General features: G+C 42.9%; 1 protein-coding gene across 4 annotated transcripts in view; it reads right to left on the bottom strand.

Annotated features, from left to right (window-relative positions):
• LOC129702538 (syntaxin-binding protein 5-like) overlaps positions 1-27514 on the bottom strand; it is a 233558-nt gene that overhangs the window by 64226 nt on the left and 141818 nt on the right. For all 4 annotated transcript variants that reach the window (XM_055644284.1, XM_055644285.1, XM_055644286.1 and 1 more), the window contains 8 exons: positions 26052-26124; positions 24857-25007; positions 23078-23145; positions 21470-21510; positions 19264-19481; positions 15601-15776; positions 14504-14629; positions 13654-13805 (listed from right to left, as the gene is read on the bottom strand). In XM_055644284.1, coding sequence (XP_055500259.1) covers positions 13654-13805; positions 14504-14629; positions 15601-15776; positions 19264-19481; positions 21470-21510; positions 23078-23145; positions 24857-25007; positions 26052-26124 — 1005 coding nt within the window. The remainder of the gene's footprint in view (positions 1-13653; positions 13806-14503; positions 14630-15600; positions 15777-19263; positions 19482-21469; positions 21511-23077; positions 23146-24856; positions 25008-26051; positions 26125-27514) is intronic.

The following is a 27514-nucleotide window of genomic DNA, read 5'->3' as shown; positions in this document are numbered from 1 at the left end:
TATATCCAGCACATGGGTGGCATTAAATCAGTATCATGCGACAAATTAACTGCTATAATCTGGCAATGGTGTGTCGAGAGACATATTTGGCTATCAGCTGCCTATTTACCAGGCAAACTAAATTTAGTGGCGGACACCAGGTCACGAAAATTCAACGACAACATCGAATGGATGTTGGACCCAAAATTATTTGCTAAAATTATCAAGCAATATGGTACGCCAGATATAGATTTGTTTGCGTCTAGGTTAAATCACCAACTACCCATGTATGTGGCTTGGGAACCAGACCCAGAGGCAGCAGCGGTAGATGCCTTCACGCTGGACTGGGGAAATTTCTTTTTCTATGCTTTCCCTCCCTTCTGCCTCATCAGTCGGGTACTCCAGAAAATTCAGGCAGACTCAGCCTCTGGCATTCTGGTCGTGCCCGACTGGCCTACCCAACCATGGTTCCCAATGTTCCACGACATGGTGGTAGAGACACCAATGGTCCTTCAACACCACCCCCAATTATTGACTCACCCGGTAACTGGCATTAGCCATCCATGCCACCAAAAATTGAAACTCCTGGTTTCCAGATTTTGAACAGGCCTTACCGGGGATTGGGGTTATCAGACAGAACAATCACCACCATGTCGGCATCCCTGCGAGTTTCCACCAAGAAACAGTACCTGACCTTCATCAGGAAATGGGAACAGTACTGTCTGGACGCAGGGACATCCTACACGACGACTTCGATCTCGGATGTGCTGGAGTTCCTGGCCCACCTGCACCATGATCTCAAGATGAGCTACAGTGCCATCAATACGGCTCGGAGCGCACTGTCCGCATACCTCATGCCGATAGAACAGCATAGTGTGGGATCCCACCCTCTAGTCATCAGACTCCTTAAGGGGATCTTTAATACCAAACCCCCTACACCTAGATACACTCACATGTGGGATGTGAGTGTAGTTCTCACACACCTTCGAGGTTGGCCTCCGGTGGGATCCCTGAGCCTGGAACAGGCCACTTACAAAACCCTCATGCTCATGGCGCTTGTCTCAGCTCAAAGGGTTCAGTCGCTCCATCAGCTTAATCTGAACTACATGGTGACCACCCCAGATACCATTACTTTCACCATGCCGGGGTTGGTAAAACAAAGTAGACCAGGTACATCAAACTCCCCGTTGATCTTCCGGGCTTACCCTCCAGAACCTAGGCTGTGTGTGGTGACCCACCTTCATCATTATCTAGACACAACCCAAACGCTAAGAGGGAGAGAGAAAGCCTTATGGGTTAGCCACAGAAAGCCTTTTGGACGGGTAACCAGCCAAACATTATCCAGATGGTTGAAACAGGTCCTCAGCATGGCAGGGATTAACACAAATGTTTTTAAATCCCATTCAACCAGGGCAGCGTCCACCTCAGCGGCGGATAGGATGCAGGTTCCCCTCGACCACATCCTCAGAGCAGCGGGATGGTCAAGGGAATCGACATTCCAACGATTTTACAACAACCCGCTGATGGAACAGGACGTCTTTGCGGATACCGTTTTAAAAACCGCAAAGTTATGATTTAAAGCCCATGGGAGCTATTTTGCTTTTTGTTATAGTTAATAAATATTTCTTTTATAACTAAACAAACTTGTTGGTCTCTAGCTACCACTTCCTCCCTCGATGATCTTTCGGCAGTGAGTGATATAACTGTTACACGGTTTGAAATCACAGACCTTTGAAGTCTTCACGTAGTCACTCACGTGACTCCGAAGTAAAATAGTAAGATTAAACGAGTACTTACCAGTACGAAGTTTGATCTGTATTTTATGAGGAGTTACGATGAGGGATTACGTGCCCTCCGCTCCCACCCTCATTATATAGATCAAATTCGGACTAATGTCTCGTTGGTCTTCACTATCTTTACTTCAACTAGTGTCTATCTGTGATTCCACACCGCTGCTTGGAAGTATGCCGCGCCTGCGCGCTGGGTGGGTTCTTCACGTAATCCCTCATCGTAACTCCTCATAAAATACAGATCAAACTTCGTACTGGTAAGTACTCGTTTAATCTTACTATTAAAAATGCTAACAAAGGAGTAGGAATTGGCTCTGAAGTATAATATTCAATATAAGCGATGATTTCTTAAGACCTGCACAGATCATGGCCATGTTCTTAAAACCTATATTCTGTGGAGAATAGTTCCCCACAGGGGATTTCAAAACCACAAACTTTTAAATGACACAACATAAATTTAATGAAAAAAATCTTTGTTCAATGAGTGGTTAGAACGTGCAACTCTTCCTTTGAGATGGTTAAGGAAGATAGGCAAATGGTTTCAAATGGATGAAGACGTGACAGAAATTGAATAACTTCTATCCTTATAATAAGTTGATGGAATGGTATGTGTGGGCTACAAACACTAGCCCAGATTAATTGGGCAGACTAAATATTTCTAAATTGTATACTGTATAATTCAGTGCAATGATATAATCTTAATCCATTTGAACCTAATTTTCAAACCTACTCAGTCTTCAGTTCTGAGGCAGGATTACACATGACATTTTAATAACATAACTTTGCAAAAGTTGGCTGAATTGTGGTATTTTTCTTAAGTAAAACACATAGAGCTGGAAGAACTTAATGGGTCAGGCACCATCCGTGGAGGGAGTGATGTTTTGGGTCATGGTATGGGTGCAAGAGTAGGTCATTCGGCCCTTTGAGCTAGCACCGCCATTCAATATGATCATAGAAGATCATCCAAAATCAGTACCCCGTTCCGGCTCTCTTCCCATATCCCTTGATTCCGTTAGCCCTAAAAGCTAAATCTAACTCTCTCATGAAAACATCCAGTGAATTGGCCCCCACTGCCTTCTGTGGCAGAGAATTCCACAGATTCACAACTCTCTAGGTGAAAAGGTTTTCCTCATCTCTGCCCCAAATGGCCTACCTCTTATTCTTAAACTATGACCCCTGGTTCTGGACTCTCCCAACATCGGGAACATTTTTCCTGCATCTAGTCTGTCCAATCCAGTATGAATTTTATATGTTTCTATAAGATCCCCTCTCATCCTAAATTCCAGTGAATATAACCCCTGTCGATCCATTATTCCAATGAACATAGCCCAGTTGATCCGGGTTTGAAGAAGGGTTCCCCTCCACGGATGCTGACTGACCCATTGGGTTACTCCAACACCTTACGTTTTTTATCAGACCTGTACTTCTGTTCACATTGCTCATTGCAAGCTGGTGTTGGCAGATGCTGTGACAAAATGTGCATGAAAAGCAAATTAATGCTCATATCATGGAGGAAACAGAGTACGGTCTAGGTTAATATTGAAAGTAAATTACATTTAATGCTTATTTAGTTTTTTTTTTGCCCTATCCTTAATGCCTTCCTGTTTGGCACTGCTAAGTAAGCACGGAATATTGATATGTTTTGTTAAAATGTGGCCAACAATGTGACAGAAATCAAATTTATACACCACAGTTTAAATACAAAGTCAGATGAAGGTTCTTACTAAAGGTTCAAAAGAAAAAGATCAGTCAGCATTCTATAAACATAATTGGCAATGGCAAATAGCTACTGCTATTATCCTAGATACATAGACAATAAGTGAAGGAGTAGGCCATTCGACCCTTCAAGCCAGCACCGCCATTCAATGTGATTATGGCTGATCATCCACAATCAGTACCCCGTTCCTGCCTTCTCCCCATATCCCTTGATTCCACTAACCCTTAGAGCTCCGTCTAACTCTCTTTTGAGTCGCTCCATTCTTTTTCATCATATGACAGTCCCGCCATCCCAGGAAATTAACCTCGTGAACCTACGCTGCACTTCCTCAATAGCAAGAATGCCCTTCCTCAAATTAGGTCCAAAACTGCACACAATACTCCAGGTGTTGTCTCACCAGGGCCCTGTACAACTGCAGTAGGACCTCTTTGCTCCTATATCTGACTCCTCTCCTTATGAAGGCCAACATGCCATTAGCTTTCTTCAATGTCTGTTGTACCTGCATGCTCACTTTCAGTGACTGACGTACAAGGTCACTCAAGTCTCATTGCACTTCCCCTTTTCCTAACCTGACACCATTCAAATAATAATCTGCCTTCCCGTTCTTGCCACCAAAGTGGATAACCTCACATTTATCCACATTATGCTGCATCTGCCCACTCACCCAACCTGCCCATGTCACCCTGCATTCTCATAGCATCCTCCTCACAGTTCAGCTTTGTGTCATCTGAAAATTTGCTAATGTTACTTTTAATTCTTTCATCTAAATCATTCATGTATGTTGTAAATAGCTGCTAGTCACTAGTCACTGCCTGCCATTCTGAAAGGGACCCGTTAATCCCTACTCTTTGTTTCCTGCCAACCAATTTTCTATCCATGTCAATACCCTACCCCGAATAAGCGAGTTCAGTATTCCGACTGCGCTTGCCCATGTCAAAGGTCACTATACATAAACAGCCCTGGAAAGCAGTGGAGCAGTGAACCTTCATTTCTTCTGTTTTTTCCAGCTTTGAGTTAAAAAAAGGTTGCTTTCAAACTATGAAATTGTATTTATTGTTCCTTTGTTAAAAGCTAAGATTATTTTGTCATTTTTTACTATTTTATTATGCTTTGGTGAGTGGGCGAGATCGTGCTTGTCCGTGGTCGGTGTCGGGTCTGGGTCTGTTGAGTTGCTGTTGGGCCATCCCCGTTCCTTCCTGGGTGTCTCGTCCCTGTCCGGGGGTGGCTGGAGGTGTTGGGCCGGGCTGGGCTTGCAGCCGGCATGGAACGGAGGCCAAGTTGCTGCAACGTTTTGTGTTTATCCCTATTGATGGCTGGTCCTCGGCTTTCCCCGGCGGCAGGTGGGGTTGGCTGGCGGTCCCCGGCCCGTTGTTGGTTGGCCCGGCGGGAGTTGAGCTGGGGTTGGCGTTTCTTCTCCGCGCTGGCTGTAACCGACGACACCAGCGGCCCCAGGCTCACAGGCAGCGCGGAGAAGGTGCCAACTCCAGCCCAACCCTGCTCCCTGAAGGGTCGGGGACCGCCAGCCAACCCCTCTGGCACCGGCGAAAGCTGAGCACCATCCATCAACGGGGATACACACAATGCGCTGCAGCAACTCGGCTTTTTCATCTCGCCGGCTGCAAGCCCGACCCAACAACTCCGGCTGCCCCCGGACAGGGACGAGACACCCGGAAGGGGTCAGGGACGACCCAGCAGCAACTCAACTCACCCGGGCCTGACCGAAGTCGCTCACTCACCAAAGCATAATAAAGCAATAAAAACGACAAAATAATCTTAGCTTTTAACAAAGGAACAATAAATGCGACTATTTCATAGTTTGAAAGCAATATTTTCTTAGCTAGAAGAATCAAAGCTGGAAAAAACAGAAGAAATGAAGGCTCAATGCTTCAATGCTTTCCACGGCTGTTTATGCATAGTGACCTTTGACCGGGGCATGCGCAGTCGGAATACCGAACTCGCTTATACCATGTGCTCTCATTTTGCCCACTAATCTCCTGTGTGGGACCTTATCAAAGTCCAGGTACACTACATCCACTGTTCATTTTACTTGTTACATCCTCAAAAAAGTTCCAGAAGATTTGTCAAGCATGATTGCATAAATCCATGCTGACTTGGACCGATCCTGTTACCGCTATCCAAATGCGCCTCCATTACATCTTTGATAATCAACTCCAGCATCTTCCCCACCACTGATGTCAGGCTAACTGGTCTATAATTTCCTGCTTTCTCTCTCCTGCCTTCCTAGAAAAGTGGGATAACTTTAGCTGTCCTCCAATCCACAAGAATTGATTCAGAATCTATAGAACATTGGAGAATGATCACCAATGCGTCCACGATTTCTAGAGCCAGCTCGATTGCCCTGGGATGCAGACCACCAGGTCCTGGGGATTTATCAACCTTCAGTCCCATCAGTCTACCCAACACTATTTCCTGACTAATGTGAATTTCAGTTTCTTCATCACCCTAGATCCTCTGTTCCCTAGTACATCTGGAAGATTGGTTCTGTCTTCACTAAGGAAGACACAAACAAAGTACCTGTTCAACTCGACTGGCATTTCCTCGTTTCTCATAATAAATTGACCTGTTTCTGTCTTCAAGAGACCCACATTTGTCTTAACTATTTTTTTCCTCTTCACATACCTAAAGAAGCTTTTACTATCCTCCTTTATATTCATGGCTAGCTTACCTTCGTACTTCATCTTTCCCCCCGTATTGCCTTTTTAGTTACCCTCTCTTGATCTTTAAACGTTTCCCAATCCTCTGGCTTCCTGCTCATCTTTGCTATATTATACGTCTTCTCTTTTATTTTTATAATGTCCTTGACTTCCCTTATCAGCCACGGTCGCCTCTTACTCCCCTTAGAATCTTTGGAATGAAATGATCCTGCATCTTCTGGATTCCCAGAAATACCTGCCATAGCTGTTCCACTGTCATCCCTGCAAGGGTCCCTTTCCAGTCAACTTTGGCCAGCTCCTCCCTCATGCCTCCATAGTCCCCTTTGTTTAACTGCAATACTGACACTTCCGATTTTACCTTCTCTTTCTCAAATTGCAGATTAAATATCAGTTTTATTCATGACGAGAAAGATGAGTTCCAAGGTAAAACAAAGCTATATATTGTGTAAGAAGGAACTGCAGATCCTGGTTTAAACCAAAGATAGACACAAAATGCTAGAGTAGCTCAGCAGGACAGGCAGCATCTCCGGAGAGAAGGAATGGGTGATGTTTCAGGTCTGAAGAAGGGTCTCGGCCCGAAATGTCACCCAATCCTTCTCTCCAGAGATGCTGCCTGTCCTGCTGAGTTGCTCCAGCATTTTGTGTCTATCAAAGCTATATAGTGGTGCGTGGGTCTCAAAAGGAGGCACGAAGTCCAGTGTTTGAGAAGCACCTTTATTTTATTCCTCCCGGTTGAAGGGAAGACGAAACCAGAGAAAGATGGCACCCAAACCCTGCCTTTTAAACCCTCCGGCTGAGGGCCGCCTCCGGACTGCACCACTCCTGTGCCGAGGGGTTCGGCAGTATAATGGCACGACCCTTAGGAGCCGCCACAGGACCCCCCCCCAGAACCAGAGGCACAAAACGCACCGGCGGGCGCACGACCCGGCCGGCCCGCGTGCGGAAGTCAGCAGATCCCGGGGCTTGTGGGGGCGTAGGTGGAGGGACAGGTCGAGGGACCGGCGGGAGGACAGGTGGAGTGACAGGTGGAGGGAGTCGTGAGGGGGGCGCCCTCGGGGCCGAGGTTGGGCAACCAGCACCGGCTGGTCAATGTCCAGGTGCGCCGGCTTTAAACGGTCAATCGGCATGGCCTCCTGCCGGCCCCCCATGTCCAGGACAAAAGTCGACTGCCCATGTTCCAGCACCCGGAACGGGCCCTCGTACGGCCTCTGGAGTCCGGTGGGCATCACGGCGCAGGAAGACGTATGGGCAGTCCGTGAGGGCCAATGGCACATGTGGGCGAAATGTCCCATGGCGGGATGTCGGGACGGGTGCGAGCCTGCCAACTCGCTCGTGAAGGCGTTGAAGGGTGGATGAGGGCGTTCCCTGCTGCCCCGGCACCGACGGCACGAACTCCCCGGGCACTGTGAGTGTCGACCCGTACACCAGCTCCGCCGATGATGAGGCCAAGTCCTCTTTGGGAGCGGTCCGGATGCCCAGCATGACCCACGGCAACTCGTCCATCCAGTCCGGGCCGGAGAGTCGTGCCTTCAATGCCGCCTACAGCTGCCGGTGGAACCTCTCCATCAGACCGTTAGCTTGCGGGTGGTAAGCCGTGGTGTGGTGCAGCTGCACCCCCAGCAAGCGAGCCATGGCTGACCACAGCTCGGAGGTGAACTGTGGCCCCCGGTCGGAGGAGATGTGCGCCGGCACCCCGAAGCGAGCAATCCAGTGCGCGGACAACGCACGAGCACACGTAGCCGTTGACCCTCACGGACTGCCCATACGTCTTCCTGCGCCGTGATGCAGGAGTGGTGCAGTCCGGAGGCGGCCCTCAGCCGGAGGGTTTAAAAGGCAGGGTTTGGGTGCCATCTTTCTCTGGTTTCGTCTTCCCTTCAACCGGGAGGAATAAAATAAAGGTGCTTCTCAAACACTGGACTTCGTGCCTCCTTTTGAGACCCACGCACCACAATATATTGTTTAGTTGTACACTAAATAGTGCATGTTCGCTTTAGAACCTACTATAGTAACATGTTTTCTCTGACCCAGCTTAATCATACCTTGCTTCATCTCATTAGATAATCATATTTTTGAGAGTATGTGCAGTCTCAGGTTTCATTCTTATCAGATTGAACCAGAATCCGATTCAGGAGAAAAACAAATTTGCACTAATTTATCCTGTTCTAATTTCATATAATACATTTACTGAATACAAATTCTGTCATGAATGTGTTCATAGATGTAGTTCAATTCATCCTTCAATGGCAGTCTTTAAACTGTGGTCCCAGGGAAAGATTTGGCCTGCTTTGAACATCACTTCACATCTTCCCAAAAATGACAAACAAGGTCTGAAAACTAGAGACTGTGAATATATACGGGTTTGTGATAAACTAGCGTAATTAACATTTAATCAATAACTTGAATTGCACTCACGTTTGTTCAAATACCAGATCATCCAAATTAATTCAATAGTTATTTTTTTGCCAGGAGCATGTTGCACCAAGAATAATTTAAAATTTAAATTTCTAAAATCAACATCATAAGTAATAAAGCAAATATTTAGCATATTGCTGAACATTTTTCAAAATACAAACTGGATAAAAGGAGGCTAATGCACATTAACTAATTTGAATTATTTTGCCTTTCTATTCTGATAATATAATGTACCTTCTATATTATCAGTCATTGTACCAGACTGTGAGGGCTGAATCATTTGGACACCATTGGCAGGTGTACAGTTGGATTTTGCTTTTAGTCAACTCTTAATTTTAAATTTTATTCTAAATTTCTAAATGTACTTTTGAAATTAATTCACGTGTGATGCTCTTTAGATACTGAGGTTTATAATTAAGTGATACTGTTAAGATGCAGATGTCCAAGGATGTCCGTAAACAAGAACAACAACCTCTGCAAAAGGACATCAGCACTCAGTGCAAGAGTCAAGTCAAGAGTGCTTTATTATCATATGTCCGAGATAGAACAATGAAATTCTTACTTGCTGTAGCACATAAAATAAATGTCAGATTTAGGATTATTTTATTGCAAAATGTTTATCAAGGTATTACTGTCACCTGACTTTCATTGATATACTAGACCACGTGGGACCCGCTGGGCCCCGTACCCCAATGCGGGTGGGGTGATGTGGCGTCGGCATTTACTCTGGGGGGGGAGAGGGTGGGAGTGGGGGTGTGCGAGGGGCGTGGAGCGGGAGGTGGGGAGGGTGGCCCGATGATAATTCCCCCTAATCGGCCCTCCCCACTCCCTGCCTTGTGGCCAATCACCAGGACCATGGGGCAGCAACCTCGTTACCGTTGGCAACTTCCCATTGTGATGTCATTGTGGCAGTCGGTAGCTTGAGAGCCCATTGTGATTGGTGCTATGTGAGTGGCATTGTGACATCATCACTGGAAGCTCCTGGAAAAAGGGCTGTCTGTGAGAAGGCGGTTTTGGCTTTTTTTTAAACTTTAATCATGAATAACTTGTGAAATATAACATGAAATCTGAAGTGAACCTGATTAAAGCGTGGGGGGAATCAGAAGATGAGGAGCAACCCCTTCAGATATTAGTACAGTGGCAGCAACCTCCTTACCATTGGCAACGTCGCATTGTGATGTCATTTGTAAATGAGATCCATTGTGATTGGACGTCTATGAGATGGCATTGTGACATTATCACTGGAAGGTGCAGCAAGTCTGCCACTGAAAAGCAGTAATTTTTTTTCAGATTTGGCTTTTTTTTTTAAAAACTTTAATCATGAAAAACTTTTGATAGATAGCATGAAATCTTAAGTGAAGCTGAGTACAGTGTGGGACCAAAATGCAACCAGAACTTGAGGAGCAGCCCCTTCAAATATTGGTAGAGGAGCAGCAACCTCGTTACCGTTGGCAACGTCCCATTATGATGTCATTGTGGCAGTTGGCAGGCAGCTTGAGAGTCCATTGTTACCGTTGGCAACGTCCCATTGTGATGTCATTGTGGCAGTTGGAAGCCAGCTTGAGAGCCCATTGTGTTTGGTGCACTGTAAGAGGCATTGTGACATCATCACTGTGAGAAGGCTGGAAGCTGTCAGTGAGAAGGTGGTTTTGGCTGTTTTTTTAAATTTCAACGATGAATAACTTCAGAAATATAGGTGGAAATACAATGGGAATATGTTTATCGCCACCACGGGAAAAATGTGAGTAGGATGTGTGAAAATGAGAAGGCTGTGGCCTAGCATTTGGAAGAAGATAGGAATTAACCAAATTGACACAGAGACACATCGTGGGCACAGACAAGACAAAGACTTTTACTTATAAAGAGAACAGCTGGCAAATTACAAGAATCCAATGTACCATCTTTTCTGACCTCGTCAAAGTTTGGGAAAATTATAGACCATATTTCATTTTGTTTAAATTAATAAATGGATAACATATTTACCATACTGTGATTAGTTATACACATTTGAAAAAAGAAGAAATTATAAGGTATTTTGATGAAATATATATTAGTTGGGGCATTTCATTCTGTCAATATTTATTGAAGAAACATTTAAAAGAGCAATTAACCAAGAAATGGTACTGGCTCTTCCATCAGGACCAATAACTAAAAATATTAATTTTACCCGATGCACTCCAGAGCGTAGACAATAGTACTCATCAGGCATCCATCAAAAACAGAATAAAATATGGTCTACAGACATAGATAACTTACTCTGAAAAGACATACGGAGCTGTTTCAGTGAGTAAAAACTAGACAGGCCACGCATGCAAAGGTTTTCTGTCAGCATGCCAAATCATCAGCAGCAGCAGTGGGGAGAAAAATAGACAAAGGCTAAAGTGAAAGAAAATAGCATCCCGCTATTAAAGAGCAAGTTTTCATTCAGCAAATAGAAGAAACTGAAAAAGTAGCAGTATGCATACCGAGGACAAAGCCATTCAAGAGCCTTTAGGAACTATGAAGTAAAGGTATAAGTAATTTTCACGAACAACTAAAGGTGAACAACAGGAAAACATACAACAAAGCTAAGTTGACGCCTTTGCGGGAGGCATAGCGGTAGAGTTACCGCCTTACTGCGTCAGAGACCCGGGTTCGATCCTGACTACAGATGCTGTCTATATGGAGTTTGTACATTCTCCCCTTGACCTGGGTTTTCTCCGGGTGCTCCGGTTTCCTCCCACACTCCAAAGACGTACAGGTTTGTTGGTTAATTGGCTTGGTAAAATTGTAAATTGTCCCTAGTGTGTGTAGGATAGTGTTAGTGTGCGGGGATCGCTGGTCGGCGCGGACTGGGTGGGCTGAAGGGCCTGCTTCTGCGTTGCATCTCTAAACTAAATGGTATGTGCATGAATCTTAACAATGACCTGTTACACCATAGTCATTTCCCTAGTTTAAAGAGCACGATTAAAGTCTAAGATACAAGAGTTATTTTGGAAAATTCACCAAATCCTAAATGGCTTATGAATAATAATTTAGCATAAAATCAGCTATGATGAATGAAATGTCCAGCATTCAAAAGTTTGGATTCCAGCATGGAAGCTGTGGAATTTTTAATTCAATTATTAATTAAATAATGAGTAATCTTCAAACAGAAAACAACTAGTCTCAGTAATAGCAACCACAAAGTTCAATAAAATCCCATCTGGGATGTCCTCACGAGGAGGAGAATGGCAACACTTACCCAGAATGGCCTAAATGTGACACAAGACCCACATCAACCTGATTGACTCACGCTGTTTACTTGCAGCAACTTTCTCTCTTTCTCAGTTCTAGTAAAGTGATCTTGTCCTCGAACATGAGCTGTTTTCTCTTTCCACAGATACTGCTTGACAGGCTGAATTCTTCAAGCATTTCTGTTTATGTTTCAAACTCCAGCCCCTGCAGATTTATTTGTTGCTCGTCAACAAGAGGCACTGGGTGGTATCAACATTGACTGTGCCAGCCTCATCCAGAAGAACTCATGTGCGGTAGGTAATCTATGACCCAACACGAGAGACAACCCTACATTTCCTCCTCCTCACCAATTTACCTGTAGCAGATGGGTTGTCCATAACAACGTTATTAAGATAGACATCGCAGAGGCAAGAGTTAATTGTGGTTAAGTTCCATTATTGTGTGGCAAAAGGGGATACACTCAGAACCTCAACACCTCCAAGCTGATCAAAAAGGCACAGCAGCGCCTTTACTTCCTGAGGAGGCTCAAGAAAGCCCACCTGTCCCCCCGGATCCTGACCAACTTTTACCGCTGTACCATAGAGAGTATCCTGACCACCTGCTTCACGGTATGGTACAGCAGCTGCACTGCTGCGGACAGGAAGGCACTACAACGGGTGGTGAAAACCGCGCAGCACATCATCGGTGCCCCGCTCCCTGCCATGGATGCCCTCCACCGAAAACGGTGTCTGAGACGGGCTGGGAAGGTCATCAAAGACCCAACCATGGACTGTTTGCCCTCCTCCCATCAGGGAGGCGGTACAGGAGCCTCAGGTCACGTACTAGTAGGATGAGGAACAGCTTCTACAACAATACAATCACATTGCTGAACTCGGAGTCCCGCCGATAGATTTCTCCGGTCCCTCCGTCCCCATTGTTTAATTATTCTGTATTTTTTGATTATTCTGTATCTTCTCTCTTTCTATTTTTTTTATTTCTTTATGCACAACTACTACGGACTGACACAAAACTGCATTTCGTTGTACTCATCCTTGTATTTGTGCGATGACATTAAAGTTGAATTGAATTGAATTGAATTGAACATAACCAGCAACTAAAAACTAGGCGCCTATGAAATGCAATGGAGTATCAAAAGCATCGCTATAAATATAATCTGTAACTTCTTTACTCTACCATTAAAATCAAACCAGTAGATCAACTTTTGTTCAATAAGGAGTGCATAAGATTATGCCAAGATCAGCATCAATCAAATATATCTAAAAATGAAGCGCTAAGTTGCAACATGTAAACTATACAGCATGCAATAAATACAGCTAAGCAACCCCACAACCAACATGTTAAATAACACTCTGCGTGGTGGACAATCAATGGGAGGAGGTGACTCAAAGAATTAAATCAACAATGGTAGGGGTTCGGAGCTTGAATGATAGTAGGGCCTAGTATATGATGCCACAGACAAGGCTGAAACATTACACAATCATATTCAGAAAAATGTGCCATTGATCTATCTCAGCTTCCAGGCAGGGTAATTAACTTTGCGAATTATCCCCAGTGTATGTGGGTAGCTATAGAATGAAGGCGAGAAGGGCCATGTGAGAAAGATTTCCATGGAAGTAAGGGACTCAGTGGATTGCAATGATTCCTACAATGTTGTAATACCAGAATGATCTGGTTCTAAAAATAGATTGCAGTATTCAGTAGTAGTTCTCAAATTTAGGCTTGGCTTGGTGCAATTCTTTAAACAGAGAAACATCACAGGTGACCATAGATTTACAAGGAAAAGCACATGAATAATCAGAATTTCATACAATGTACATTCCTTTACGACAAAGACACAGACTGTAATCTAATATTCAGATTATACCTGCAGTGAGCTGTTTGCTCTTACGGGGAGATTTAAGGTGGCGTTGAAATGGGTCACTTGTACCATAGAGTTTAATTGTTCCCATACTAAGTAAAATGGTCTTCTGCATAAAGTCCACAACTGCCAGACCATTACAGTTTCCAAAAGTCACACTGGAGATAAGACACAAAGACAACCAGAAATGTTATTTTGTTTACAAGCTGCAGTGCACAAATTAATTTATTTCCAATACAACAATCACGAGGTTATCATAAATGAGGGAGACTTTCAGCATCAACTCTACTCATCAAGGTTTGAAGGACTTACACATGCATGTTCATTCATTCTTGAAGGTGACAGGTAACAAGTAGATAAAATAACTAAGGAAGACTTAAAAGTTATTTGATTATGTGCATCAAGTCCAAAAAGAAGGAAGTCAAGCTTCTGTCAGCTGCTGTGTACAAATGTAGAGACCACATTTGAAGAACATTTAGCATTTAGTGAGACAAAGAGGCCATTTACCAGATAAGATGATAAAAAAAATTAAAGTTGCATGGCGTGACTCAAGAAAGATTGATTGTTTCCATCTGAGCAGAGAAGATTGAAGTGAAACCTGAAATATTAGGCACAAGAAAATGCTAATGCTAGAATCTTGATAGAAAAAAAACATATTGGAGGAACTCAGCTGTATCAGACTGCATCTGCAGAGGGAATGGGCAGATAACCTCTTCAGTTCAGTTGTAAAACTTCTTTGTAACCAGTCCATTACAATTACATCTTTACATACGTTGGTTTTGCCTAAGCTCATGTTTTGTGCAGGTGAATGCTTATATATGCAATGGCACAATCATTTCATGATTGCTTTACTTACAGGCCATAGGCAGAGCTAACTGCTAGGCTGGTGATCTGTTGAGGTGGTTCCCCATCAATCCACACCAGTTGAATGATGAGATCAGCCTGGTATCCAGGAGCCATTCTGACAGGACGAGTTTTCACTCTTTAATTCAAAAGCAAGATGATAGGATAAGAATTGTAGACAAGCAAATTCATATTTGAGCCCTTTTTGAAATTAGTAATATAAAATCTGCAGTGCACACAATAATGTTCAACTTTTTATTTACAACTACAGGTTCCATTAAGAGTATCCAAGTACTGATCCTGAACTCGGGAACTGTCTGTGTGCAGTTTATACGTTGTCCATGACCACGTGAGTTTCCTCCTGGTGCTCTGGCTTCCTCCCACATCCCAAAACGTGTGGTTTTCATGTTATAAAATTACCCTTAGTGTGTAGGTAGTGGATTCAAAAGTGGGATAATATGGAACTAATGTGAACGGGTGATCAGGGGTCAGGATGGCTTGGACTTTAACCTACATTGGCTTGTAGACTAATGTTTCTGAATGACATGGATAGAGATAGACAGTTTGTTGGATAGACAGTTTGAGCTAAGTCAAGACAATGAGAAATCTTGATGTGAAATGTTATTCTCCATTTAGTACACAGAGCAGCTTGACCACCTCAGACATGTCTTCTTTTATAACCCAAGGAGCTGCACCTCATGCTGAAAATAATACAGGAAATTAGTGCTCGGGTATAAATATAAATGCATAACGTCAGAAGTCGTTTGATGATTAGGTATCACTAAATACTTTCTTGCAGACTCACAATGGCTCAATTGTAATCATGTATTGCTTTTCCGCTGGCTGGTTAGCACTTAACAAAAGTTTTTCACTGTACCCCGGTACACGTGACAATAAACGAAACTGAACAAAATATGGTAACACAGAATGTGTTCATTTTTATTTTGCTGGATGCAAATGTGATGCATTCGGAACGGCACTTTTTGTAATTTGACAATAAATAGCTTTGGACCATAAGGATAGAGAATTTATGATCTCAGGATCTGCATGCCTGATGGAAGAACGAGAACATAGGGTTAGACTAGAATAAAAATTAAGTTGACATCTTACTTGAGACATGGGATGCTGTCTTTCACTCCCTCTGGTGCTAATGCGTTTGCACTACCAGATAATGTTGGAGTCTTTGAAAATGAGAGCTGAGAAGATGCATCAGTGAATGGCACGGCAGATTCAGGTTCTGGAGTAACAATGTCTTCAACTTCATACTGTAATCGCAGCTCAAGAGCCTAAAACCAAAGGTTGTAAGAAAATATTATGTAAAATTCCTTGCTTTGACAGGTTTGCCCTGCAATTCTTTTCCTTGCAAGGTTTACCTTCACTTAGTTTATAAGACAAACAAGAAATCTGTTTCTACCGCGAACAACTTCTCTTTCGACTCAATTCCCACAAATCAAACATGTAGCATGGACACCCAATTATCACTCTGCTCTCAGATTTACTCGCACCACTTCTGGCTGTGCTCTGCTTATTCTACATCTCTGTCTTCATCTTGGGAGACAAACTATCCATTGACATCTAGCCATTATAAAACTCTGATCTTGGATGTTTCTGTATTGTTTGTTAGCTTGTTAGTTTGGTTTTAAAATCGAATGAGCTGAAGCGAGCTGATGACGTGTCAATAGCTCTGCTTCTCGTGGCCAGCTGCTCAGAGTTTTCAACGCACAGCCTGCTGGCCACTGTTTTCCACGAGCTGCTACGTAACCCCCCGCCATCCGCAGCGCTCCTCCCGCCCTGCTTGAGGCCCAGCCGCCCTTCCCCCCCGGGCTCTGGATCGAAGCCGATGACGAGTTACGTTAACCCCCCGTCCGACTCACGATCATTTTGTCGCCTCCCGACTCCCAGTCAACTCGCATTCGGCCGTCCGTCCGTCCGCAGCACAGTGCCCCGCCAAGGGCTCTGGATTGAAGCCGTTGAAAACGGAGTACGCTCGCGCCTCGACTCGGGTTTCCCGAGAGAACTCGCAATGCTGAGAGCTTTGTACTAGAGTCGGGCCCTGTACTAGAGCTCTCTCTCCGCTTTTTGCAGCCCGCTCGCTCGCCCGGCTCCCCTCCCCCGTCCTCTCCCCCCCTCCTCCCCCCTCTCCCCTCTCTCACCCCCTCCTCTCTACCCCCTCCCCTCTACCCCAACTCCCAGCTCCCCTCTAACCCCCCTCTCTCCCTCCCTCCTCCCCCTCTCTACCCCCCCCCTCCCCACTCCCACCCCCCCTCCCCCCCTCCTCCCTTTCCCCTCTCTCCTCACCCCCCCTCCCCGCTCCCTCCTCTCTCCCCCTCCCCCCCTCCCCCCCTCTCCCTCCTTTCCCTCCTCCTCCCCCCTCTCCCCCCCCCTCTCTCTCCCCTCCTCTCTCCCTCTCTGCCCTCCCCCCCACCCCTCTCGCCTGGCTTTCCTTCAACTGTGGTTGATCCAGACCCTCTTCCATTTCCTCTGTTCATGGTCTACTACCACCCCCCCCCCCCCCCACTATAGGAAGTCAACACTTGTCCTCACACATCCTCTCTCACCACTATCACTCACCACCAATTCCAACGTGACATGTGTATTCCTGTATTATTTCTTTACATCTGCACTTAACTTTTTTTCCCTGTTGCCAGCCAGGCAACCAAGGCAGCTTTTTAGACGGCCATTTAAGACGGCTTGCATGACGCGTGTGATAATGTGCTTGGACGAAGTGTGTAGTTACCAGTCGGAATTATGCTCAATGAAGCATTCACATATTATTTCTGCATCAAATAAAGTCCCAAACTAAACATATTCACCAATCAAGACATGATATATACCACAATGACCTGGAGCAAAATTATAATACAGTATCTCAACTCTTTTTACACACTGCAATTAATGCAATTTCTATTAGTTCTTTCCACTTCCAAACAATAATGTGGTAGGATTATACACCGTATGATCAACCTGTGTCAATAAATCCTGGACCATGGTAACGTATATGTGTAACCATGACACTACAGATTGATGCAAGCATGTTTTCTGTGAAGGACCGGAAATGATCATAACATGGCCATAGCATGGGTCGTTATTGCTATTGGTACATAAACACTCTCACTTCCCACATAATTTATCCACAACAAAATATACAGGTTGCAAGAAAATTTCTTAAGGCATTTTATGATAATAGCTGTTAAAACAGACTATACCCATCTGAAAGGCTAAACATTACATTAACTGACAGGAGATGGCCAAAGGACATAATTGCAGCAAATGTTATTTTGGTAATATGTTTAAAGGTATCAAAACGCTACATTACCGGACATTCAGATTAGATGTACGTGTTGTGAACAGCAATGAAGATACCCAGTTTGTACGCACCAGATTAAAAAAAAATTATTGATAAATGCTGTTTCCATCACTCCCACCAGAATTAACGTTAAAATTTCAACTGGAATATCTCCTGACCAAATTTGTGATGTGTATGACTGACTGTAGAAGTAAAACCTGAATAAATCCAACGAATAGTTGTGAATGTTGGGCATTAAATAACTACAGTAATGATACTTCATATTAAGAGCATTGATTTGCCGTTAAAATGAATTCTGTAATAATGTGTCAACGGTAGAAGTAACAATCGAACACTGCGGGTTTAATGTTACACGTGTTCACAATTTAATTAATACATCTTTATGGATTAAAACAAATAATAACATAGGGAATTAAAACAGATTTGATTGCATTTCGTTATCAAACATAGTCAATGTTCGCTCTGAAGATATTTCCAGCACATTAGGGTCAGGGGGAGATGCGTGAATCAGTGCGGACGGATAGATGGCGGGGGGGGGGGGGGGGGGGGGGGGGGGTGTTCAGAAGGCAATCGGTGCGGAATGGATGGATTGAGGCAGGGGAAGTGTTAGTGTGTGTTGGTTGGAGTAGGTAAAATTGTGAGATGAGAGCGCGGGGGATGGCAGTGGGGTTGAATGGGGGGGATCAGTACGGGATGGATGGGGGGGGGTCAGTACAGGATGGATGGGGGAGGGGTCAGTACAGTGTGGATGGGGGGAGGGTGTCTGTGCAGGATGAATGGAGGGGATCAGTACAGGATGAATGGGTAGGGATCAGTACAGGATGAATGGGGGGATCAGTAAAAGATTAATGGGAAGATCACTGCAGTACCAAGCCAGGCAACATGACACGGCTTATAGGTTGCCCGGCGGGGCTTTAGGTGGCCATTGGCACCCGGGCAACCGTTAATTTCGAGCCTTGATCTGCATTATTTCACTGATGATATCTGTAAATTGCAAAATATCTCCAGCTGCACATTTTTGCAACTGAAAACTTAACTGGTGATCATTTAAAATCGTTCTGATCTGTCTAGGAAATTGGTGCTGAACTGGAAGAGCAGGAAATTGTTTAATGTTGAAAAAAGTTCAACAGGGCAGCAATATCCTCTTGCACACTAGCACCAGACTATCGAGCTACGACAAGGTTCTTGAATGCTTAAATCTGTCCACAAAATAAATTATTCTGTTCGCTCTGCAACTGTGGAACTTGCGAGTGAAGGAATTATTTTATTCACTTTCAATACTGGAGTACTTCAATGTAAAATGCACAGGCAACTGCAAAACAAAATTACAACCCTGCTCGTTAACATTGTTATCAACCGTTAAAATGTTGAAGAAAGAAACATCAATCACTAATATCGATTTTTTTCCCTCTTGGAAATAAATACTTTGTTATTTGTGAATAACACAAGAAAAAATAGGAACTCACCAATATCTCGGATGTAACTTCATGTTTGCTAAATCTATAAACAATGACATGCGCTGAGATGCCAGCAACACAAAACATCCTGCTCTCTGGACACCAACTGATCATCTGGATGGCATAGGGATCCTCTTCCACAATCTCTGCAGTCTGCTTTCCAACTTTCACCTTCTGTTTTTCAAACACTTTTGACGTTTTCAGTTTGTATAATACTTGAAGAGTTACTAGCAAAGGACAGGCAGAACAATCAGATCAGTTAAAATACAGTAATTAGAAGCAAAACAAAATGATAAACCAATAATATGATTTTACTTTTTGGAAAAAAACATAGATACTAGAAATCTGAAACATAAACATAAACAGAGCACAGTGGAAATAATCAGCAGGTTTGTCATAACTGGGAAAACATAGCTGATTATAATTTTCCCAGTTCTGCCAAAAAGTCACCGACTAAAACGTTAATTGTTTCTCTCTCCAGGTATACTGCGGACCTGCTGAACATTCATTAAACTTATTATTAGTTGATATATGTATCTTGTTTCTCCAATTTCTCATCCGGGTGGTAACCACATTTAGCTATCTCAGCAGATAGACACAAGATGCTGGAGTAACTCAGCAGGACAGGCAGCATCTCTGGAGAGAAGGAATGGGTGGCGTTTCAGGTCAAGACCCTTCTTCAGACTGAGAGCCAGGGGAGAGTGAAACAGGAGGTATGGAAGGGTCCAAAGAGCATGTAAGGTGTGAAAAGGACACATTGAAGCAGACGATGATTAAGGAAATGTACAATGTTTCATTGGAGGATATGGGGAAGGTGACGACGAGGCGTACAAACAGTAAAATTAATCAAGAGGATAGTGAAACTAGTAGGAGAACTAGCATGGGGGAGGCACAGAAAGAGAGGGGAGGCAAGGGATACTTAAAAGTTGGAGAAATCAATATTCATACCGCTGCCCACGCAAAATATGAGGCGCTGTTCCTCCAATTTGCATGTGGCATCTCTCTGACAGTGGAGGAGGCCCAAGGCAGAAAGGTGTATGGGAATGGGATGGGGAGTTAAAAGTGTTTTGCAACTGGGAGATCGCGTAGGCCTTATGTTGGTTTTGTTTTAATATCATCTTTCTGGAAATAACTCTGGTTTGATCTTTTTTCCATGTCAAACACAACTTATTGAAAGTAAAAGGTAGATAAAAATGCTGGAGAAACTCAGCGGGTGAGGCAGCATCTATGGAGCGAAGGAATAGATGACGTTTAGGGTTGAGACCCTTCTTCAGACCATGTCCTTTACTGATTGTCATTTCTGATTACGCTTCCACAGCAAGAGTCATGGAATCATACAGCACAGAAATGGGTCCTTCGGCCCACCAAATCCCACTGACCTTTCCGCCAAGATCCCCTTTAAAATGTCCCCCTTAAACCTATAAGCTCTTGTTTTCGATTCACCTAACATGAGAAAAAGATTTTGACATTCTATCTTATCTATGCCTCAGATAATCTTATATTATTCTTTCAGGTAACCCCTCACTCAGGGACAGCAAGTCAATTTTATCCAATCTAGTCTGAAGAAGGGTCTCGACTCGAAACATCACCAATTCCTTCTCTCCAGAGATGCTGCCTGTCCCGCTGAGTTACTCCAGCTTTTTGTCTCTACTTTATCCAATCTATTCCCATACAAAGATTCCTCCAACACAGGAAACATCCTGGTGAATCCACACTGCAATCTCTCCACTGTAAGCACATCCTTCCTACAGTGTGGCGATCAGAATTGCACAAAGTTACTCCAACTGTGGCAGAACCAGTTTTTTTGTAAAGCTGCAACATAGCGTCCCAACTTTGTCTACCCCAACCAACGAAGGCAGGCATACATATGCCTTCTTCCCACCTGTTTGAGGCATATTGTTCAGGCAAAAAAAAAAGAAGCTATATTTTGTATATATCTATGTTATGTTATGGTTGATTGAAACAGGTTCTGGGGCTGAGGTTCATCCACATATCATGTGCAGCATCTCAGCGTGTATTGGTGGACACCGTACATTGCACAGGCTTTTGGCCTCAAAGTAGACAGGTCTTCAATGCACTTTAAAATGCTGTTGCTTTATTGACCCACGCATACATAATCTACATAAAATAATTCAATGTGTCACAATCCTAAACATTTGTACATTGACCATGAAAGAATTTGGAAATATAGAATAATTGATGTTTTCATACTTACTTGCTGAAGCATCCCAGAATTTCAAAGAACCATCTGCATGTCTATGAAAAACAGCATCATTGCAAATAAAGTAAGCAGGGCAATAATGTAAACTATCACATGACTACAATTGGAATAAGTAATTCGGTCTGTGTTTAGAAAATTATGACAGATGCAGCATCAATTTAAAAGAGCTGTATAAATGTAGAAGAGTTCTACATTTACAAAGCTCTAAATTTGCAAAGGGACATGACAATTAGATTTATAGTCACGCAACACCAAAAAAGGCCCTTCCACCCACCCTGTCCATGCTGAGTTGGCATACTGGGCTAGTCCCATTTGCCTGTACTGGGTCCATAATTCACCTATACCCTCTCTATCCATATATCTGAACAAATGTCTCTATCAGAAGATTCATTAAAAACAAATCTTTCTATTGAATTAAATCAATCTAATTCCACTGCAAGTTACCTTCTTTCTGTATTAATTATTTCTTGATGCCAAAATAGGAATGGTAAAAGCAATACATGTTGGAACATCTTAAAATGTTCTATTTTGATAATTCATGTAGAATGGGGCCTCTTCTTTATGCAAGGTCTATCTGGTCACACAGCTCCGGGGAATCATGAACCACTTTAGACTCAGTGCTGAGCAATGCAAGACCAAAACTGGTTGAACCTTGCACTGTAACTAGCTGCTGGCTATCCATGGATTTGCCAGCTGTAAATTGACAGAATTCAGCTTAATCAACAACAGTGAAATAATCAATATTTCACCTATACCTAATTAAGATAAATTCACTCAACAAAAGCGGTGAACCACCTCTACTACCACCAGACAGAGTAAGTACGAAGACACGAGTTTAAGACTGAAAAATAGGATCAGGAATAAGCCTTTCAGTTCCTCCACCCGATCTCTGATTGTCCTATAAATCTGGGATCATATTCCACTGAATTTTGACAAAATAACAATTTATAACACTATATATTTTTAGCTGCTGCAGGCACAATTGACTGCACATCTTAAACAACCCTAGAAATTCCTAAAATTGATTTCAAAGTTTTTAATATACATTTTAGTTTCTAAGCCAAGTTGACATTTTGTAATACAAGTTTGATATTATTTGAGTAAATTCAATATTCACCAAGATAACACGACTGATCCACAAATGATGATCATTCCAACAATAAAAATCACATGAAACAAGATCAAAATCTCGTAAATAGTTTAGTTTAGTGATACAGTGTGATAACAGGCCCTTCGGCCCACCGAGTCCGCGCCGACAAGCGATCCCCGCACACTAACACTATCCTACACACACTAGAGCCGATTTACAATTAACCTACAATTACCAAGCCAATTAACCTACAAAACAGTACGTTTTTGGAGTGTGGGGGGGGGCGAAACGGAGATCCCAAGAAAAAAAAACCACGTGGTCACAGGGAGAATGTACAAACTGGCGTATAGGCAGCAGCCATAGTCAGGATCAAACCCAGGTTTCTGGCACAGTAAGGCATCAACTCTACTGCTGCACCACTTTGCCGCTCTTAAATAGTATCTATGTCAATTCTATACACATTTATTCTAACATCAACATTTAACTGTAAGCTATTTTGACAAATACCTTACCCAGTTATGATGATTTCAGGATATGTTTGTGCACCCAAATTCCAAGTACCACCACCGATTGGCCATTCCTAGAGCAGTACAAAAGGTGGAATCATTAGAATTAGTTTAAAGGCTGTTTTCATGTTTAAGAATTCATATTCATTTGTTAAGAACTTAATGTTATCTTCAGATAATTAGTTTTGACTAATAGTAACTTGAGACGCCCAAATCGGTTTAGAAAATCTGAACTTTGTTGAAATCTGTCTACCTCTCCTTCTAATAGACTTTTCGTTTACAAATAAAGGCAGATATAGAAACATGTCTGTGAGTTTTGAGTTATGGTCCAGGTCAGCAGCGTCTTTGTATATATTACTACTGACATCCTGACTGAGTTGTATTAAGAAATCCAAAATGTTTATTCTGATTCAATTAATTTTAATTTTTGGCTTTAATTTAAAACTGATAACTTTCACTAACAATCTAATCTACTTACTAACACTTTGCTCAACGTAAAAAAACAAAAAAACATGTTCAGTACAGATTAGTTAAATTCTATTAAAAGCTCAGAAAGATTGAGCAACCAACACCTATTACATTAATTCTTCAAATCAGTTTTTATAAATGAGGATGATGCCAATTCTAGACCTAAAATACTTTGAGATTTTAGTACACAGGATGAACACAAAATTAACGGTCATTTTGAATTATGGAAATAAATTATTTTTTAATGATATTCCAAGTAAAATACTTTCTAATGTGGATTGGAACAGCTTAAAAATGCAGTTACTGAAAAAATCTACACTGCCTTAAAAATAATAACGGCATTGTATAAAGTACATTACAATAATTCTAACAATACTTTCCTAATTATTTATAATTTCTCACTTGTACTTTTAATAACCAAGCTGGTGGACTTTTCTCATAAGAGAGGTCATTCTGAATTAAGAACAGAAAATGCTGAAAACACTCAGCAGGCTAGGCAGCATCTGTGGAAAAAGAATAGACTTAAATGTTTTGTGTCAGAAACTTCATCAGAACAAGGGATGAGAGATAAAAACTATATAATTTAAAGCTGCTGAGAAAGTGGTTCTGATCAAATTAAAATTCCTTTATTTCTTAGTTTTGACTTCCTAGTCTTGACGTGTGATGTTGGCTCTTTCGCTCTTCACAAATTCTGTCGTGCCTGCTGATCATTCCCAGTATTTTCTGTCTTTTTTTAATAAATTAGATTGTGTGGATGGATCCAAAAGAGTTCATAATCAAAAAGCGATGGAATGGAATTTTTTGAAAGTTGAGAATTTAACATCTGTGGATATGCAGAGATTTAGGAATCGATGTACAAAAACCACTGAAAACCAGTGGTTGAGGTAACAAAACCAATTGTTTATGGTACGTTTAAAAGTACGGAAAAATCCGTAACTGGAGCCGCAGGTCAATTCCAGTTGGAGGCCGCCAACGGAGACTCGACAAGGAAAAAGTCGGGTTCCCGTACAGGGAAGAGATTAAAAAGTCCCCCCCCCCCCCCCCCCCCCCCGTATACACAGCTAAAAATAATATAAAAACTAAAAACTAAAACCAAGACATCCACTTAACAGACAAAAAGACAGACGGACTGCAGAGGCCGCTGCCGACAAGCGCCGCCATCTTACTCAGCTAAAAATCATTGTTAAAATGTATCCATGAGTTATGGGAATACCCAATACTTGTTAAATATTTCACAAACAAATAGTAGTTTTGCAAGCAACCCTTTTTTTCCCTTAGGGCTGACATATAAAGCTATCAATAAATGTAGTTTATTACCTTTGTGCTATATCCCTGCTGTTTTTGTTGTTTGGCTCCCACAGAATAGAGGGCAGGTATCAAATCAGGAGGACAATCTGCAAAATACTCAGAGCAAGTCACTGGAGATTCATGCACATCCATTGGATACGGGTTTTCAAAGAGAGGAAAACTGACCAGAGAAACAAAAATCAAAAATAAATTTTAAAGACACTAGGCTCAGCCACCAGAACTATAAAACTAAGAAAGTAATCAAACAGAAAGTAAGTTTGCTTATGTTATGGAATGTTACCACACATACCATTATTTCATAAAATTCACCTTTAACCAGTGTGGGCATAAATATAAGCAGGTGCCTCGGTTGATCACCAGGGATCTGCATTGCCCATGATCAAATGGGTCAGCACAGGAAACTCCCACTTGGGAATGGATTGGGGTAAGCAATGGTATCTTGCACATTATATCACTCTTCTATTTTCATCTTTTGGATGCATACCCTTTCCCATGGATGGCAATACACATTGGATATTCTGCTACTAGACAATTTCTTCAGGATACAGAGGCTGTAGGACTTAAATAGGAATTTTGTTCTAAAGAGGACATGTCTTTGTCCCCAATTTTAGGTAATTTAAACCACCTTGTACATCTCCATACTGTGGGCTCTAAACAACAGGGCCTAGACTGCACCATTGAAAATGTGTGGTAAGAATTGTTCTCATGGCATTCGATGCTTAATTTTGAAATGGGTGTCTTCAGAGCGCAAGGTCCCACAAGTGGTCTAGTATTTTATAATTTGTTCCCTAATATTTATCAATGTTCTCAGACTTTACGATGCACTGCACTTTGGGGAAAAAGGCACCAAAGTAGAAGGTGAAAATTCTGAGCCCAAGCTTTTCAAGAACACAAAAATACATTCATCTGTGAATCAGAGTACTTTTCTTCCCTCCTCTTAAATATCCACTTCTGGAGTGAATTTACTAATGGAAATGAATGAGGCCCTTCAGTCTTAGGCAAGTAAAGAAAACATCACAGGGTCCTTTTTCCAAATGTTGTAAAGCACCTTCACGGAAACAAAATAATCACATTTTCAAGGGAATGCAAATCTCGTCAATCAATATTAAATGTTTTCACTAGGAAATATGTTTTTAGTCATATGCTATACTGTTTATGTTTTATAAACGATAAGAATATATACTGTACACATAAGTTCACTTACTTGTTTTGCGTAAGGTCAACAACGATTAGATCTTTCTCAAGTAATACAACCACGGCATTAGGGTCCTGGAATTCTGTAAAACATAGAACAATACAACACAGGTAAAGGCCCTTCAGCCCACGATGTCTGTGCCGAACATGATGCCGTGGCATTAATCTCCTCTGCCTGCATGTGATTTATATCCCTCCATTCCCTACATATCCATGTGTCAATCTGACAGCCATTGTCGTATCTGCTTTCACCACCACCCTTGGCAGTGCTTTCCAGGCACCCAGCATCCTTTGTGTAAAAAAAAGTTGACCCACACGTCTGCTTTAAACTTTGCCCCTCTCACCTTACACCTACTGTACGCCCTCTAGTCTTTGACATTTCCACGGTGGAAAAAGGTTCTGACTATCTACCCCATCTATGCCAGGCAAAAAACAAGCATAACATAATAACATATTATATTATTTATATGTTATTAACAACATAACATAAAAATATTATGGCAATTATAATACACAAGTGTCCATTTATGCTGAACATATAGCAAACCAATTACTAAGTTACTAAATATTTGTTGGCGTCTCTTGCCATTAAAGTGATCTGCACAAATTCCTGCATAATCCATACTATTACTACAATTCTTCGTCTTGTTTGTGGCTGTCTGTGTAGGTGTGTGTGCCAATTTCTACTTTCCTATTTTCTTCCAAACGCTAGGCCACAGCCTTCCCATTTTCACACATTCTACTCACATTTTTCCTATCGAGGTGATAAACATCTTCTCGTCACATTCCCCCCTATATTTCCACACTTTTTAATCGTTTAAAGTTTTTTTTAAAAGCCACAAAACTCACCCATTTCTGAAAAAAAAACCCCGAGTGACGTCACTATTGACTCGCAGGACGGGACACTCCGGGAGTGAGGGGCACTCCAGCACACCAGAGTGATGTCACAATCGACTCGCAAGGCAGGACGGGTCACTCCGGGAGGGAAGAGCACTCCAGCGCTCGTGTGGTCGCTGCCGGCGCCCAACGCCAGGTGGCGAGGGTGGAGCCGCGGGCCCTGGCTGGAGCCGAGCCTTGTGCTTGAGCTGTAGTGAGAGCCGAACCCGGGGCCAAAAAAAAGGTCGCCGCTGGAACTGTCAGAGTGGGGTCGATGTGGGAAATGACGAGGGAAATGAGAAGTGGGTTGGCAGAGGGAGATGGGTGGGGGAGGGGGGAGATGCCCCCTCCCTCTCTACCCCCCTTCCTTTCTACCCTCCCTCCCCTCCTCTCTACCCCCCCCCCTCGCCTTCTTCCTCTTTCCCCTCCCACCCCATCTCTACCCCCTCCCTCTCTGCCCCTCTCCACCCCCCTCCACCTCCCTCTCTACTCCCCTCCCTCCCTACCCCCCCTCCCTCTCTACCCCCCCTCCCTCTCCCTCTCTACACCCACCCCCCTCCTTCTCTACCCACATCACCTTCCCTCTCTACCACCCCT

Source organism: Leucoraja erinacea, chromosome 13, assembly GCF_028641065.1.
Source record: "Leucoraja erinacea ecotype New England chromosome 13, Leri_hhj_1, whole genome shotgun sequence".
Lineage (NCBI taxonomy): Eukaryota > Metazoa > Chordata > Chondrichthyes > Rajiformes > Rajidae > Leucoraja > Leucoraja erinaceus.
The sequence above is the reverse complement of the archived record's forward strand: the minus strand, read 5'-3'. Positions and strand labels throughout refer to the sequence as shown.